General features: G+C 41.1%; 1 protein-coding gene across 1 annotated transcript; it reads left to right on the top strand.

The window, feature by feature from the left end:
- Nucleotides 1-6012: 6012 nt before the first annotated feature.
- On the top strand, nucleotides 6013-17132 carry SMIM28 (small integral membrane protein 28). Its single transcript, XM_038131534.1, has 2 exons — nucleotides 6013-6375; nucleotides 12734-17132. The coding sequence occupies exons 1-2, from the start codon at nucleotides 6265-6267 to the stop codon at nucleotides 13130-13132; spliced, it is 510 nt and encodes a 169-aa protein (XP_037987462.1). The 5' UTR covers nucleotides 6013-6264; the 3' UTR covers nucleotides 13133-17132.
- Nucleotides 17133-18092: the final 960 nt, after the last annotated feature.

The raw sequence follows: 18092 nt of genomic DNA, 5'->3' as shown, positions 1-18092 counted from the left end.
TTCTAATACCAAGACCCTTTCATTTCCAATCCCATGGCATACTTTCCACTTGCACCGACGTAAGCTCTAATGTCCCCAGCCTGAGAAAACTCTGGCAGTGCCTTTACCCCACTGTTACAACTGTTCTTATCCTTCTGGCCTTGCACTGGTCAATTCTGAAATGCTTTTATATTGGAATCATCTGCCTGTTGTGTTTAACTCATCCCTTTCCCTCTCTGCCTCCTGACATTCTATTTTCCAGTCTATAACTCCATTGTAGGAGCTCTTCAGCCTTCCCGTCACAGTTTTTAGCAGGTAGCTTCAGCACCTACAGAGGTAATGGGTTTTTACTCATGCCACAGAGTCACTCTCAGCAGTGTCACACAGGACCTGCTGCACCAACAGGACACCCCAAGGGGGAGGGTGCCTGTCTGGGAGTCCCTCACTTCCCACCTCACTGGTGGGGAGAAGTTTTGCCTTTTCTCTGCCCCTTCAGGTACCCTGCAGTCCATGCATGCCCTCCACTCTGCTTTATTAGCAGCTATTAACATTTATCATCATGCATTTCAGGCTGACTCACCTGCCTTTGTGCAACAAGGCTCATACCCTAAAACCTAGGCTTGACTGCAATTTTGCAGGCCAGTTGAACCATTAACAAGTGCACTTGAGAAAATAAAGTTGTTCTCACATCTGCAGATTTGGGGCCTTTTTTATATACAAGATTTTCTCAATACAGTTCATTTCCACAGCAAAGTTTATTCTACAGCTTGCAGGAGGCTGTCTCTTCTCCGTAAGTTTGAAGTAGAAATCTTTAGATTCATATCAGGAGATTAAACTTCAGGATGTGAGGTCTGAATTGGAACTGTACACAAAATGTGTTTTATTTCAAGGAAAACAGTTCAAAATTACTCAAAGCCTCTCAGCTGATGTTCTGTTAAATAATACAGTTCGTATGGGTTCAGAAGTCCACAGTTTTCCTCCTGTCCAGAAGGCCAAAGGCCTCGACAACTGAGTACAACACTGAACAAGTGCATCCTGATTTTTCAAAAGTTTCCACCATTTTAATAACACCCCATGGAGTGTTACAGATTCCTTGTTAAGGATGGGCAATATCAGGGCCTCTCTAAGTCTGTAATCAGAGACAATAACCTGTAAGAGGGAGTGTTAATAACTACAGTTCTGCTCTCGAGCCTCACCTGGCTTTAAAGGGATGACAAAGGACTGCGAGGTTAATTTGCATTTTTTCCACTCTGCTGAAGAGCTGAGCTAGTTTTAGAAGCTAGAACTATTGCTTCTCCAACAGTGCTCTCCTGACACTGGTTTTAAGCAACAGTGTCAGAAAGAATAATTCCTTTGAAATCTAGAGATAATAGATTTTTGGCAGCAGATGATACCAACCAAATCAGGCAATATAGAGATATGATCATTTTTTTGTAGAAAATCTACTGTGTTAGCAACAAGTGTGACACAGAGACTGCTGTACTTGGATACAGTCTCAAGAGATTTCATTCAGGGATTCACAATATTCTAGCAGAAAATTGCCTCAGTTTGAACAAAAAATTGAACACAGGACTGCAGGTATGTTGGGAGTTCAGTACCTAAGGCCTGCCCAGCACTACACAAGGTCAACCACCAGGGTAAGCAACATCGACTACAATGAACAATGAGGTAAATCTTAAAAGTTTACTTTTAAAAGCTCACCTGAAGGTTAACCACGCATTCACATTTCTCCTTAGAAGTTTTTTTCCTCATAATGGTGTCATGGTTTAGGAATGGTACTCCCCAGTTTAGTGTTTCCCACTGAAACTCCAAACTACACAGCACGTGCTCACCCACCCCCTTTCCCCCTTCTTCCCTCTCAGAGGATTTGAGAGGAGAATTGGAGCCACAAAAGGCAAAGATCATGGGTTGAGATAGGAACTATTTACTAGAAACAGCAATGAGATAAGGAAATCAACAATATTAATAATGAAAGTGAAACAAAAGGGAGAGGGTGGAGTTTGACCTGACTGCAGCCACGCCACCCAAAATTGTTTTTTTTTTAATATCATCTTTATAAATTAGCAAAATTTTAAATTTCTCACTAAGCTTATGGCAACACTTGTAAAAACAAATGCAATCAAAAGCATAATGGAGTCAGCTGGCCCTTCAGAAATGCTGAAAAGAGCCCAAACCACCAAAAACCCACCACAACACCAGCCCCTCCCCCACTCCCTTCCCACTAAAACAAAGAGTTTCTGTATTTTGGCTAAATAGGAACAAAGTGCCATACAGTGTGTGGCAGATTTTTCTCTTAAATAAGAGAAAACAAGAATTCAGGGTAAGGATGACCAAATGTAAATGAAGGGGATCAAACCTAGATTGACAGAAATTGCAAAAAAAGTACCCGATAAAACCCCATCTAGACAGAGCTATCCATCAATCCATCAGATGGAAACTGCTCAGCCACCAGCACTCTGCCATGACCACAGAGCTTTCCAGGTGTTATCACACTCACAGAACTTCGAGGGGCATTCTGTAGGAGCAGCCTGATGTGTCTCCCTGGTGCTCTCTCCCATGTCTTTGTTTTCAGCCACCCATCTGCAGCACGGGGATCTGGGATCAATACCTCAGCAGCACCTCCTGCTGCTCCCCACTCCAAGGGACAGTGACAGTGTGCACACATTTTGGAGCAGGGTCTCCCTGCCTCTGTTTCTACAGACTGTGAGTATGTCCACCCTGTCCTCAAACGCTGCTCTCCAGAACTGTGGCAGAGCTATGGCAGCTTCTGTCTATCCTTTGAAGTAACAGTGGGTTTAGTTTGGTGGGGAGAGGACAGTGCTCTTCAGAAGGTGTTTTGTTTTAGGAAAAAAAGAAAAAAAAAAAGAAAAAAAAAAGTAAAGCTAAAATCCCAATATAATGAAAATTTATCAAAAAAGTACAAAACAGAATTGCTTAGTTATCCAAGTGAGAAGGGAATGGGCAGAAACTAACACCACTCCCACCCAAAGGACACAGAAGCACCTGCCGGCTGGTTATAGGCAAAAGTAATCCTGTCCCACCATTTCTTCTGGTGAATGTACACCTGCCAGCACAGGACTGCTAACAGTGGAACACCTCACCCACTAAAATTCTAGTTTTGCATTATTCAGATTAACCCTCATACCGTCCTTTACAGCATCACAGTCATTCGATCAGGGAAGTTTCACCACCACCTTTGGGCAGCCGTAAAAGAAACTGGGGGAAGAAAGTATCAAGAAACTTGAAAGGTTGTCTAAGGCACTGTGGATATTGTGTTCCCTACCAATATTGGTGGCAATATAGCCTAGAATTACACTGCAAGCCTCAAACATCTCAGCAAATCAGAGAGATAAATAATTCATGACAGACAGCTTGAGCTTTGTACTGAGGGCAGTGGAGGTGCCTGTTTTCTGCAGTGGCTTCCTCAGAAAATCTCTCCCTGCTTCTCTGCTAGGGCACTGGAAGTTACGATACCAACACTGCCTCAGTTAAAAACATCATGTTGGCATTGTTTCACAAGCCTTTACCAAACTTTAATCCAAGTCAGTGGTACCATTCCATATCAGCGATTTTCTCCAGGTTGTTTGTCCTGGCGACTTCCAGATCAAACTATTTCAAAGAACAAAGCCAGTGGGGGAGGAGGGTAGGACATTTTGTCCATGCCAAGCTCCGGTGATCTCTGAACCCAACCCACACTTCAAAGTGGTAAGCCTGACATCTGGCCAAGGGCTTGGAATTAAGGATGAAACTCTTTGCCCCAGCTTTCACATTGCAGCATGCCTCAAGCTACAACGGTATTTGTGAACTCCGTGTGAGAAGGAAAAATAAGTGTCTGTGAGCCCCACAGGGCTGGCAGGAATCTGCAACAGATTTACCATCACAAGCCCAGTCTTGAATGGCTCTGTTTCAGTTCTGCACAAGAGCAGATCTGCTCTACAAAGGCAGTGCAGCAAGTGGACACCTGACCCCTGGCAGCAGAAAGAGAGTATCCCAATCACGCTCACTAATCTTGCTGCTGGGTCCACTGATGAGATAAAAAGCCAGAGGGAAAATCATCACTTTATATTCTAATTACCTGCCTGACACAGGGCACTGCATTTCCCCAAATTCCCATTCTGCCTCAGCTCTACAAAGTTAAATCATTCTTATACATTTTTCAGAGGTCAAGTATTCAAAGCAGCACTTGACAAATCAGGTCACTGAGTCATAAAAATACACACCTTATTTTTCTTGGCTAAAATTCATCAACTAGAATCTAAGGATGCCAAACAGGTGTTTATACTGTAAGAGGACATATTTTTTTACTTCTCCTCATTATTCATGCACACTCCCAAGGCAAATTTATAGCAAGCTTTTAAAAATAGCATTAATAATCTTAGGGGCTGCACTAAGACCCTAATTAAGATGGTATATGAATGTTTCCTGCTTGCATGTGAGATTATAGATTTAAGCTACACAGTCTCAAGGCTCCTTAAGGAATTAATTTTATTAACAGTGGTTTGGGAAAGATGGTCATTATTCTTGCTTTTTTACAAGGTGTTGAGACATCAAGAGAAATATTTTGCTGTTTTGACCAGTGACCTGTTAATCTATGTTTAGGACCCGGCTTGTCAGTGGACATTGTAAGTCACAGTGTAACTGCCCTGGTCCTGGGGGTTGGACACATTCACCACCTCTGAAAGTGCTTTCCAACGAGTGAGGCATTGAGGAAAGGAGGAGCCTTCTCAGAAGCATGCAAAGGCTTTGCTGAGGTGAGATTCTAGCTTCACACAGGACTGACTCAGCAGAAGCAAGAGTTCAGTTTCCAACAACGATGTGGCTGCTTCAGCAGCAAGACCAGCCCTTCATGCAATATTGCTGTTCCCTGTCCACTGCTCACCTGGCAAATTCAGTAACAAAACGGGATAGATTTATGGAACTACCACTTCTCTTTCCCACAGTCATGGTTCACCTGCAGGGAGAATCCTTCCTGCAAGCTGCAGACACAGGGATCACAGGCAGTTTTGGAGCAGGTTCTTGCAGGGTCCTCCCGCTAGAAATGGCGAGCGCTGGCTCCGCTGACTGCCGCTGCTGGAGCTTCAGGAGTAGAGCCTGCTGCTGCCAACTACACCTGCACTTTTCTGGGAGCCATGAACTAAAAGAAGAGTTGATGAAAAAAGTCCAAGCAAGAAATAAGAGGTTTAGATTCTAACCCAAATTTAGGATCATCGATCCTAAACACAACTTTTGTTCGGACAGATAAGCCTTGAGAAATCATAAAAAGTGCACCCCAGTTGAACAGCTGCAGAGTTGAAAGGGACATTTAGCAATAGCCTTTCCCCACAGCAAGGCAGCAAAAGACACCTGCAGCTTTGCAGCACAAGTTGCAGGTTGAATCAAGGTTTAACTCAGGTTAAAGAGTCCTCTCTTCAGAAGTTACCACACATCAGTGAAATGAGTTAATGTTTCTTCTTGGGGATAAACAGAGTCTTCCCACTGGAAACACTTGCCATTTAACGAGTAGCCTAGAAAGCTGCTAACCTGCTTTAACTGAACTGACAACTCGTTCTTACCAGAAGCAATCATACACTCCCACAGTGACCAAAGCTTTCCTGGCAGAGCTCTCTCTCTCTCTCTGGATTTATCATTAACATCTACATCCTAACGCTGCTAAATAATTCAGTACAGCATTTAGCCTTGTGTCCTTGCCTCTCTACTCAGAAAACACTTTCTTTTCTGTATGTTTCAGCAACAGGGAACAAAAACCTGCCTGGATTGTGCTTCCACCTTGTGCTGTGCAACTGAGGGGGGAACCTCAGGTACCCTTTCACTCTCAGCATAGAAGCGTGGGTTTTATTTCTTTTCTTTTGTTGGAAGTAGTGTTTATTAGATAAGTAAATATAGAGCGTTATTTATCCACATGAAGTCATGACCATGTGGGCTTAGATTCACATGCAAATTCCCCTTTTAATAATCCTAATGCAGGGAGTGCTCCAATCAGAGCTCTATCAGTCCCAGCTCCCAGATACCTGATGCCAGCTTTGCTGGTAATGTAGGCCACCGAAGCAAATCCAGAGAGATTGAGTTGGAAGTGAAGAGAGGCTCTGAGATCTATTTGCTTGGCTTCCTGACGACGAGGGGGTGTCTGACTTCTTTTTTTTCTTCTCCCCTGGAAGGGGGATGTCGTTTAAGAGGGATCATTAGCTGCGAGCAGCCCGGCTGGGTCAAGGCTGGGAGGCGGAGACGCAGTTGCAAGCAGCGAAACAAGGTGGAGGCACGAAGACGGAAGACCAGGTTAATGAAAGCATGAGGTGGCTCTTGGGCAGCAGCTTGAAAAATTTTGGACATGCTGACAGGGGAAACTATGACTGGCTAAACAGTGAACCGGGTGGGCCACTTCTGGAAACAGAGCTTCAGGTCTGTACCCCCCTGTTCATCTCTGTGGCATGTCCTTTGGCTTTGCATGTGTGTGTGTGTTTGTGTAATGCCTCAGTGTACAGCGCAGAGGGAACCCCTGGGTATTGGGATGTATCAAAGCAGTACTGACCAATTACATAGAGTCAGAGCATTTCTTTATTGCTGTTAAGTCTTTTTAAACACATTTGTGGAGGAGAAAAACATTAGATGGAAAAATATTGCTGGGATGGCAGGTAAGGAAGTTTAATTACTTCTTTTAAGCATAAGGCATCTTTGATTTCCTTTCTGTTAAAGGCGTGTTTACGCTTTGCATCTGGTCCAGCGAAGCCTTTCTGCAGATGTTGCGAGTCCGTCGCAGGCAGCAATGAACTCTTGTTCCCTAAGCTGTGCGCTGATTACTTCTGCCAGAGAGGATCACATGCAGCCCAGTGGGGGGAGGGAAGCAGCCCCCAGAGATGAAAACACAGCCTGGCTGTTTCTCTGGCTTTGTCGGGGATACAGCAAAAGGATTTCTCTGATCAAAAATAATAATTTAAGGTGCACGCACTCCCTCAGTAAATGTCTGAAGCATGTTGCATTAGCAAATGAACTGGCCACACTACTCAGCTGATATAGGTAAAGTGTACTGTCGTAAAATAAATGGGGGTAGCAGTGTGTGTGAGTGTCAAAACAGGACAAAAAGTAGTATTTAAATGTCGCCACGATTTTAAGAAAGTCTGCCCCACTGGTAAACCTTGCCAGAGTTAGAATAGCAATGGCAATGTCTTCACACCTCGAGACTGCTTTTATCTGACAGTGAGAAACAAACAGCATCACTAGAGTCACATTCCAACAAGTATTTGAAAATTCTGTGTAAATCCAGACTCACTTCTAAATTACTGTCATTACTAATGGATAGAAAAATAGAAAACCACATAAAAATGTTTTTCTATTTGACAGAGTTACATGTTTTTGCTTTTTACAAGCAATAATGAATCAGCTTCAAGGATCAGGACAGAGCTTGGAAAAGAACCTATGGGGGGACCACACCCTAATGACTTCAAAGGAGACTTTGTTCCAAATCCACTTAAAACATTACAGAAGTATCGATTTCCTGATTCAACTTCAAAAAATATTAGTATAAATATGGGCTGCATTAGCAAAAATAATTTTAATGGAGTTCTAAGTATGCTAGCAAATCATTACGAACATAATAAATCTTAGCACAACTCAATCACTTCAATGGGAATTTCAGTCAGCAAAATAAACTTTCATTTTTCCATCCTCACACAAAAGCTTCCCTTAACCTCATGTTTTCCCTTATGAGGTCATTCCCTCCCAGGGCAGGTACTACCCCTCTTTTTTCTAGACACACAGCTCAGCTCCAAGCCCATTCCTTTACTCATTGTGGATACACCACACAACTCAGCCACACTCTGCCTTTCATTCCTTTACCAACAGGCACGAGTAAAAGCTCATCTTAACTGATATGGGTCACATAATCTGTAAGCTGGCAACTGTACATGCTCAGCATGTTAAAAAAACATAGGCAGACAGATTACTAATGAAAGGCTTTACTCCTTCCAGTATGTGCTCAGTGGCTAGGGAAAACTGACCCTCTGCTCCTGTCCCTACAAATATATAAATGAAGGAGGAGAATAAACAATGTCCAAACTATATCCTACTAGGAATCAGTTCTGATAAAACAGGACTTTTTAGAAATATGAACCCTTTTACTTCCATGCTCTTTTTTTTCTCTATTTTAAAAAGGATATTTCCCCATATTTTTGTGTCTGTAACTTATTTCATGCTGGAAGTCAGATCCTTATTTTTGTCACTTACAAACCTGACAATAGATGCTTGTGATGACACAGGTAGAGCATGCTGATCTCCAATGAAGCAGCATCAAACAAAACCAGTCAATTAATAATTCCATCGGTCACTTCATATGCCTGGTGTGGAAACTTTCAGATATAAAATAGTAGAAGATTTTACATTAAATATGTTCTGCAGCCATATTACTTTCAATTAATGAAGACTGAGTTTGATTTCTTGAAAGTTTTATTTTCCAGTTCTGGCAGCTATTCCTGATATCTATACAATGATTACTTTTCTAGTTTTAGAGCTGCAGTTGCAGAAGTTAGTTTTAGGTCAGTTTAGAACTAGTTTAAGTTTAGAATTTCAGATATATTTTTAAGGGACCTTTGATTCATTGTATTAAAATTGTTCCTATTTTTACTGTAATTTTTAAAATACCTATCAGATTTTCCAAGTCTTTGTGTCAAGATCTTTGCAACATTCTTCAGTAGGCCTTTAGGCAGTCATTGCAGAAATGGAAACAAAACCACAATAGAAAAAGAGGAACTAATATTGATCAACTGTCTCCTAATACATTTGATATATTTATACTGATATACATACGAGAAGTCCATCACTGTCCTTTTGGAACTACATCTCAAGGTAAAATCAGTCCGTGTAATGTTTGGCAGGAGGCAGCATCAAAATGGATCCATAACTCCCTGTTCAGGTCCAGGGCATCTGTGGGGCAGTAGATCTAAAAAACTATTTCAGCTCAAATAATACACTAAGTAGCCTACAAATTACTTCACCCAGATGGGAAAGTCTTAACATTAGCTGTGTTTAAGCAGCTATGAGCACTCTGAAACACAGTCTGAGGAAAATCAGTCTTTATTGTCACCTGTTAGCATACAGAAAAAGCATGAAGATGAGTCAGGGGAGGTTTGTGTTAGATATGAGGAAAACATTTTTCATTCAGAGGATGGTTGTGCCCTGAAGCAGGTTCCCCAGGGCAGTGGTCACAGCACAAATCCTGACAGAGCTCAAAAATCATTTGGACAATGCTCGAGGGCACATGGTGTGGCTCTTGGGGTGTCCTGCACAGGGCCAGGAGTCGAGTTCAATGATCCTGATGAGTCCCCTCTAACTCAGCATATTTTATACTTCTATAATATTGCCTTAATTCTTAATCCTATCTGCTTCACATGCCACTAATTTGCAGATCATAGTAAAACACACTTACTGTTCTTCAACAACTATACAGTAGTCGTGAAACAAAAGAACAAACTAAACGAATTTATTATGTCCTCTTTTGCACACATTACTGAATGTAGCCACCAGGGACTGGTTACTGTGGTTATTTTGAAACAGAATAGGATAAAATAGGAGTAGTTCAGTAGCAAGGGGTCTGCAATGAAAATCTAGTCCAACCACCGGACCAGTTCAAGAGAATATGGGCTGCTTTGTAATAACCTACGCAATTTTTGTCCTGGTCCCACAGCACAATAAAGTACTTGCAGGTTCAGGGCACTGCCTTTTCACCTTCAGAGACAGCAATACAGATGCAGAATTTCTGCAGACTATACCCAAGGATCTCGACCCAAGTACTCAAAATGAGGCATAACCAAGAAGCACTTCCACTGATCTGTCTTGCCCCTTCCCTAGAGCATTTGGCAGCAGAGACAGGAGAACAGCTCCCCAGGAGAACATTTGCTTTACCACACAAGCAGGCAGTCCTCTCTCTTCCCACAGTCTCCTGACTCAGTCACTGCATACTCCACACACCCTGCAACACGGTACCCTGAGATATTGTGGTGTTCATCTCCTTCCCTAAGCAATCTATCACAACCCTGAGGAGGCACTTTGTTCACAATAATGTAATTAAAAATTAAACGTGTTGCAGAACAAATTAAGGATTTCACAGATTTCAAAAATGCTGGCATTTATTCAGGCTTGAGAACTTGATTCTGCAACTTTAGAAGTAGTGCTATAGGTTGCTCTTGGAGGGCCTTTAAACAAGAAGAGTTTTCAGGCCAGTAACCCACTGATACCCCAAGGTGTCCTTTTGTGGCTACTTCACAGACTGTTGCCAACTGAGCCAGCTCATGCTACAAATAGTTACACTCCTTCCATTTTTTTACCATTAGATGCGAACTGTGCCCTCCAACAATAATATATTTTGCACATTTCTATTAATAGGTAATTCATTGCAAGGCCCAAGACCTCTGGGTTCCAATCAAGGCTTTGGAGCAAAGTATATTTCCCTGAGACCCAAGACGATTTGTTAATTCCTTCCATCAAACTTAACCTTTCCTTCCCTTCTGAAGCCCAGTGTTTGTAGGAGGCCTTGTCTTACAGCCCTAACTTTTGCCTGTGCTTCCACCAGCACATGAAGGATACACCGTCCTTGGCCATCATTTAACACACGAATACCATTTCAGTGACATTTATAGGGAAGCTGCACCGATTTTAAATGATAATTGGGGCTTCATATACCTTTTACTAATCTCATGAAGGAAACACTGGCAATCTCACTCTCTGTCCTCACAAACCACCAGAATACTGTACAACTGAGATCCTAGGACCAAGGCTTAACCTGGATGAAAGCCTGCTTCCTATAAATTAAACCCAAAACTTAGACTTGGATTTTAAAAACAAGCTCTTCATTGACCAGGGAGAATGCTGTCCATAATAAGCTCAGCTCTTCTCAATATTTACTGTAAGAGTATCAGTAACATATCAGTATCAGTGAGTCTCCACATACACAGAGCTCCAACATAATACTGCTGAATGCTCTTTTTCTCATTTTCTCTTGAAATGTTTTATGCATCTCATAAGGCACACTAAAAAAACATTAACAAACTTTTTAAAAATCCCCTCATTTTAAAGAAATTATTTAATGTCTGCATTGGAAGATTGAAACAGTTTCTTCCAATTCTGCTATTTCCTGTCACTCATTGAATGGTCAGACAAGACAATGGCTTGTACAGCCAGAAAATCTTTAACAAAAAGTATCAATAAATATAAAATAGTTCTTTAATACACATTTTTTGGGTAAAAGACCATTGGAGGAAAATAGCTTAATAGCTAATCTGCTAAGGTTTCAGTATATTTTAAAATTACTTTAATGCATTTAGCTTCAGACCCACAATACCTTAGGGAAAAAATAGAAAAGCAGTAATCTCCCCTACATTATTTGTTAGGAATCAATGCCTATTAACTTTATTTTTCTTAGGCATGACACATAATAATAATTTCATAATATGATAACAAAGCAAAGAGGTTACAAATGACTGGTAGATAACCAGCTGAATGTAGATTACAGTGTGATTTTGTAGCTAGAAGAATGACTGTGATTCCTGGAAGAATAAGAACAGAAAGTTCTTGTAGACTAAAAAGGAGATGTTGGAGTTACTGTCATTTTCACAAAGCCATTGCTGCAAACAGCCAGTTTGCATTCCTGCTTCCAAACCCTTTGAGGAAAGAATCACTGAAGTTCTTTTAGCCTGAATGGCACCTTCACTCAAAAGAAAGGAAATCTGATCCATTGACCAGTTTAGTCTCACCATGCAAATGTGAAAAAGCCACCTCACAGCATTAATCAAGAGCTCACAAAGGGAATGACTTGATAAACAGCATTGTAGGGTTTGAGATTTTCTTCTGCCCTAGACTAGACTCTGAATGAGACCCAGTCATTAGAAGATGGAGTCAGACTGGAAACAAGATATACTAAATTTTAAAACTAAAGCTAATACAACACAAGAGCACAAATGGCTTTGTTGGTTTTTCTCACAGCTTCTGACTCCAGTTAACATTACATCATAATTCAAAAGCTGTGGGACGGAGGTCTTTTGTGCTATATTTGCAGAAAACAAAGCTAACACAGCAGTCACAACTGTTACTTCTCTTACACCAGAAGTTTTTTTCTCTAGTTCTAAACAGGAAAAAAATGATTCTTGGATCACTGGCAGAGCAAGCTCAAGAGGTCCAGTCCAAACTGTCCTGTCCAATAAAAACACTGTGTTTTATTTGGAACTGGCCTGTGAGGTTAGAACAACCCAAAGAGCAGGTATTGTAGGCAATGGCCCCTGTTTGAAAGGGCTAGTTGTCGTAATATTTATTCTTTAAACAGTTTTCCACACAAAGAAGCAACACCAGATGGTGGATCACCAGCCTTATTCATCTGCAATTCAATGTTCTCCCAAATTTTAGAAGCTCGACCAGTTTCCTGCAAAGTGAGTGGTCCTGCTGTAGTCCAAGAGTAATAAAATGTCATACAAAATTGCATATACTTCCAGGTTTTAGGGGTTTTCCCCCATTGGAGACAGGGTTTTCTAAAAATCCAACACTCTTAGCAACTTCTCTGGGGTTTTTCGTCTCTGGTTGTAATTTGCTTTAATTGGCCAGTTAATAGAATTCATGAATCTGCAAAACATACTGCTTGATTGATACTAGTGCAGAGAGAAAGGAATTTGGAAAAGCAATTGCTGTGTCACAAGGCAGAGATGGGGAATGTGGTTTTTTTTCTCCAATTAGGAGATCTCCAGGAATCCAACACCCTTCCTATCTTCTTTTGCTACAGAGCAGACAACAGACAAGTTCAACCAAAGACGACATAGAACCATTTCTGTGTATCATATTGCCTGCCACCATGATGCTCTTCCTGGCATTCCTGCTGCTCTTCCTCTACCGCCGTTGCCAGCGCCCCGCTCAGCAGGGGCAGATCTTCAGCATCGACCTCCCTGAGGCCCTGCCTGAGCACGATGTGTCCAATTTCCTTTCTGCACTGCCCTGGAGCAGCGAACAGAGCTTCCACTACTCGACGCTGCTCCCTGACGCCACGTTCCTCTCCGTGTGTTTGCCTCCGTCCTACGAGGAGGCCACCATGAAGACTTCCGTGGAAGAGGCTCACATTGAGCTCTCTCCAGACCCAGTGCCTCCTTACGAAGAGAGCACGCTGCAGACCAGCAGCGCCAAATAAAACTTCCTACAGAAGCACCTTAGCTGAAGCATGCAGCACAAAGGTGGGACTGCTATGGCCTTTAGGATTTGTGAAAAGATTCCAAATGAGGCACAAAACCAATGAATTTATGAAGGAAGAAACTTGAAGTAACAGGGACTGCATCTCTTCACCTCGTCCTAGGATTCTCTACCTTCCATTTGTGGCAAGCGTACACATGGTGTAGCATCAATCCAGACTGGTAACGTGGGGATTCTGTTTAACAAACATGTCATGCAAGGATTAAACTTAAGGAAAGCTGGGAAGCTCTTCCTCTGTAATCCCTCAGCTACAATGAAATGTCAATAACGCTATAGATTCGGCAATCACAAAAAGGGCTTTTAGCACATACATATTCCAGTTTGGGGTTTTTTTTCTATTCTATGCATTTATATTTAAATGAGTTTTTGACAAGCTGAGTCACTCAGTCTGTGTGTGTTTACATCACATCATTCTGCAGTGCTCTGGAATGATCACAACAGCTCTCAGGAAAGCAAATAAATATATAACCTCTACAAAATTTCCAATAACTGTCCCCAAAGGTTCAAATGTGCACTGTGAATAAAGGCTGTCTTTTCTCACAATTGGACAATGAGGACAAGCAGCAATCAGGGAAGACCTGATTGTTCTGGGTGAGGAAGCCTCCATGCAAGAGCACACTCACTCTGTTGCTGCAAGCTGCTTGCCAAGGTCTGCAAGGTCCCAGCATTCCAGACTACTCAGTTGACTTATTTTCCAAGTCTAAAATAATAAACCATGTGACTTACTTGGTGCAGTGTGTAAAGGAGTTGGGGAAAAATTAATAAAATCAAGTGCACCAAAAAAGCCCTGGTCTGTACTTCAAAACAGCTTTATAATCCCTTCCCCTTCATCCCTAGGGCAGGGTGAGGCTAGTTCGAGTGTGTTGGTGGCAGTGGTTCAGAGGGTTTGTATATGCTTTCAGAAAATGATGCATGTCATCTTTAATTCTTTCTTACAGGCTAGCATTTTCACTAAGTTGATAGATGCTCTTGTTACAGAAGGTGGTTACTACAGATCCTGACAGCCTCAAAAGTTCTGTTGGCAAGCCACAGACAAATGCAGTGTCGTGGAATAGCTGACACCTGCAAGGAAGAAACTGTTGTAGCAGCTGGTGCAGTCTTGGTGTAACTTACAAACCCAAGGGCTTGCACTTGGTGATTTCAACAGCTGTCAGGAGGTGTCAATAACAGCCAGGCCAGCTTTACCCACGTTCCTTAAAAAAAAACCCAACAAAAACGGTAACACAATAACAGAAGAAAAAATCCTCACTATACAGCAGAAGAAAGGCCACTTTGGAGCTGCAAGGTGGTTGAATTCCGTGTTGCGTCAACAGTGACACAATCACAGTAACCAAATAGTCCATATGAAAACTGATGTTCCCACTCATACATTTCTCTTACAACAAAGAAAAAAATATGCCTTTTTTATTTAGAAAAAAAAAAGGGTTATTTTCTGGAACTACAAATTTGAGTTAATTCTTTTTCTAATGTTCCATTTGGGTCATCAAACTGAAGCAGCAGATATTTTGGAAAACTCCAAATTCAATCAACCATTTTTCTTTTCAGACCATATCCTGGAGCAGTTCCTGGTATTTGCTGCTGTGTTTGAAAGCACCATATTCTAATGCCTCCTCACATTTTCTTTACTTCCTTAACATTTGGTACATGCAGTTGTTTCTAAGGAAAGCTGGAAAAATACAAGAGCCCCAAACAACATACCTAATTGGAAAGGTGCAAAGGTTTGAGGTTCAAAGATAAACCACTTCTGCCTCTGGTGTCTGTATATTCCACTAACCTCAGGGGAATTGTATGGATATGCTTGAAAACTCACACATTGTCATATCAAGTTGAATATATTGTGCCTTAAGAGATCTATTGTGTTCTGAAATGAGTTATGCTGTTCTTCAGCACAATCTCTTCTTTACCCTTCACTTGGGTAGAGCCTGATACTCAGCCTCTGGGCTCATCATTCTAAAATGCTCTCTAGTTACCTTAGTTACAGTTAAGAAAAATTTTGACTGATATTTCTTGTGACCAAGATTGATATACTTCTATAACTAGCTGAGAATTGCTATTCTCTGCAAGAATATAGAGTGATTGTGTTTCACACAGTATTTATTGGACAACTCTCAAATCCTGCTTTGTTAGCATTTCATCTCAAATTCTGATTGTTAGCATTGCTAAAGACAATTAAAAACAGACACTTGCTCAAATCCATATTAACAGAAACACTCCCATAACTTAAATTCTTCCTTCTAGTAAACTGCTTTTTATTCCATCTGGAATTAGTATCCTTTATCTTGTTCCAACACAGGTTTGTCTAGTCTTGTGTGTTAATTGTCCATAGTAGGTTCCAATATAACTGGCATTTCTACTCTTAAATCTCCAACTCAAAGAGAAGGCTCACAAAAAAAAAAAAAAAAAAAGAAAAAAAAAAGAAAAAAAAAAAAAAGAAAAAGTTTCTCAAGCAAATATACTGAAATTAAGCCTCCACTGCCTAGAAGCTGCCTCTGATCCTGTCAGGCTGTGCTACACACATCTCAGCATCCACTGTGTTACTGATATTAGTGCTACTGGTTGTGCAGCAGCTATCAGGTCCTCTGGGCAAACACCTTGTGCATCAAAGCACAGAGCTCATGACCTGAAAGGAACTCGTGCCTGGAAGATCTCCCATTATTTTAGCTGCAGTAATCTGAAAGGTGAAGGTTTAGAGCATCCCATCGAAAAGAACGATGTTGGAATTGGGACCATAAACAAAAAAAACTGAGGAGAGACATTAAGTTGTCTAGTATATAAAAGGTAACTGCACACACAGTAAAATAGGGACCCCTCATGCCTACACCAATCTGAACTGGTGCTAGGGATTTTAAGCTAAAGTAAGATTAAATCTGAAAAGAAATCTCTAAAAGCGAAGTGTAGGCTGAAAGTGCAGTGAAGCAGTGGACACACTGAGAAGGCAGACAAACATCTGTCCAGAATGATGAAGGCTCCTGGTTAGAGCAGAGAATAGATTAGATGTCTTCTCTGCGTCCTTTCCTGCTCCCATGCCCTAAAGTTACACCAAAGTAAGTCTTGTTGCTTGTTTCCAAATTGTATGAAATCAGATGGCTGTTTCTTTGAAAATTTCATATAATGAGATTTCACGTGCATCCAGAAATCACTATAACATTGGCATTGTACTTTATTACTACAAGGTTCTTTTTCTTTTTTTTGTTTTTTGTTTTTTTGTTTAAATCTTATATCTGCTAGTAAACAGACAATGAACTCACCTTGATGTGAAGGGTAATTGTAATTCATCTTTCTATTATGAAAATACTAAGGAACCCTGATGAGATGAATTATGTATACACTACCCCTTGTTTATATTTAGTAGGAAACCATGGAACAATACAGCCCCTTTCATTAAGGGGGCCTCACAAGCCTCGAGAGCAATCTCTGTGCTTGCCTTCCCCCTGAGAGCTGCCAGAGTCTCTCACTGTCATGGGACCACTGTTCTGCAGAGCAAGACAGATACACATCTTGCACACATGGCTGATTCTTGATCAAAAGACATTGAATGGAAAACAACACAGGTAACTTATACAAAATAGTTCTTCTAGATATCCACTGGAAATATTCAGCACATATCTGCAATAATGCCACAGGAGTTTCATATTTACAGAATATCCTGCCTGTCTCATTTTAGCCAAAGGAAGAAAAGATGACACAGCTCTCTGCAACCACTGTGGGATCTCAGAAAATAACATCTCACATAAAATTGATGCATGCTTCTGCATAGATGGAGCATCTGGCACCTGATCTTTGCTGAACTTAAAACTAACTCGTGACTCATTGTTTTGTACTTGCCAATGATAAAATGTGCTTTTCAAAAAAGAATAGTCATTGCTTGGCATTATGAAGTAAGCCTTGGTCCAGGGAGGGCAGAATAAGCTTTTCAGTGCATACATTTCACTGCAGAGAGATCCTCACCTGTAATAAGTATCTTGCCTAGAAATTTAGAAACCAAACTGAAGTGGAAAACACTTTGAAAAAAGAAAACCAAACAAACCCTGACAGTATATTTTTATGATAGTTCCATAGTATCACAGTGGTCAAAAAGAACTATTCCCAAAATAACATTCTTCGTTTAATCCACACTTTAAAGGATTTTACCTGGGTTCTTATGGGAGCAAAGCCTCCAAATACAGACACACAACTACTTTTGCTGGTACAAACTCCACTGGCATGAACTATATATGCTCCAGTGGTGAAAACTCTTACAAATGCAGACTTTACCAAAGGGAGAAAGTGAGTGGGCAGTCTTATTCTGTTTAGGAGAGTAATTTTATTTGGGTGAGGGGTTTTTTCTGTTGTTTTTTGTTTGCTTTTTTCACAAATTTTCAAGAACAAACATTGCATAAAAACTTCAGATAAGGATAAGCTGGATGCTTATGGCAAATAAATAATTCACTGACTCCTCTCTCAAAACTGTCATAAGTGAAACAGCTATGCATTTTTAATAATGAAATTTCTTAATTTCAGTCTGTTAGTAAATAATCATGTCATGCTGTGACTTTCATTACAAAGCAGTTCTATTCATCACTTGGACAATGAGGTCTTCTGCAGAACAGGAAAGGCATGTGAGCGTGGAGCCTAAGGAAGGTGTCCTCTGTAATAAAGACAACCTGCCATTCTCAGTGGCATGGCTAGCAAGGCTGGGCACAGCTAATAAATCAATGCTGCACATGCCTGGGTGTTGATGAAGACAGCAAAACCTCATTGAAGTCTCTGGGATACATGGCTAAGCTGACAGCAGTGAAAATGTATGTTTGCACCTTCACAAGCTTTTCATTAAAAAGGTAGAAAAATGACAACGTCTTTCATGTTTGTTGAGGGTTTGAAAGAATCAAACTTGTCTGTGAGTTTGGCTCCATCCATAGTTT

The sequence above is a fragment of the Motacilla alba genome, chromosome 3, assembly GCF_015832195.1.
Source record: "Motacilla alba alba isolate MOTALB_02 chromosome 3, Motacilla_alba_V1.0_pri, whole genome shotgun sequence".
NCBI lineage: Eukaryota > Metazoa > Chordata > Aves > Passeriformes > Motacillidae > Motacilla > Motacilla alba.
Note: the sequence above shows the minus strand (reverse complement) of the source record. Positions and strands in the feature narration are given on the sequence as shown.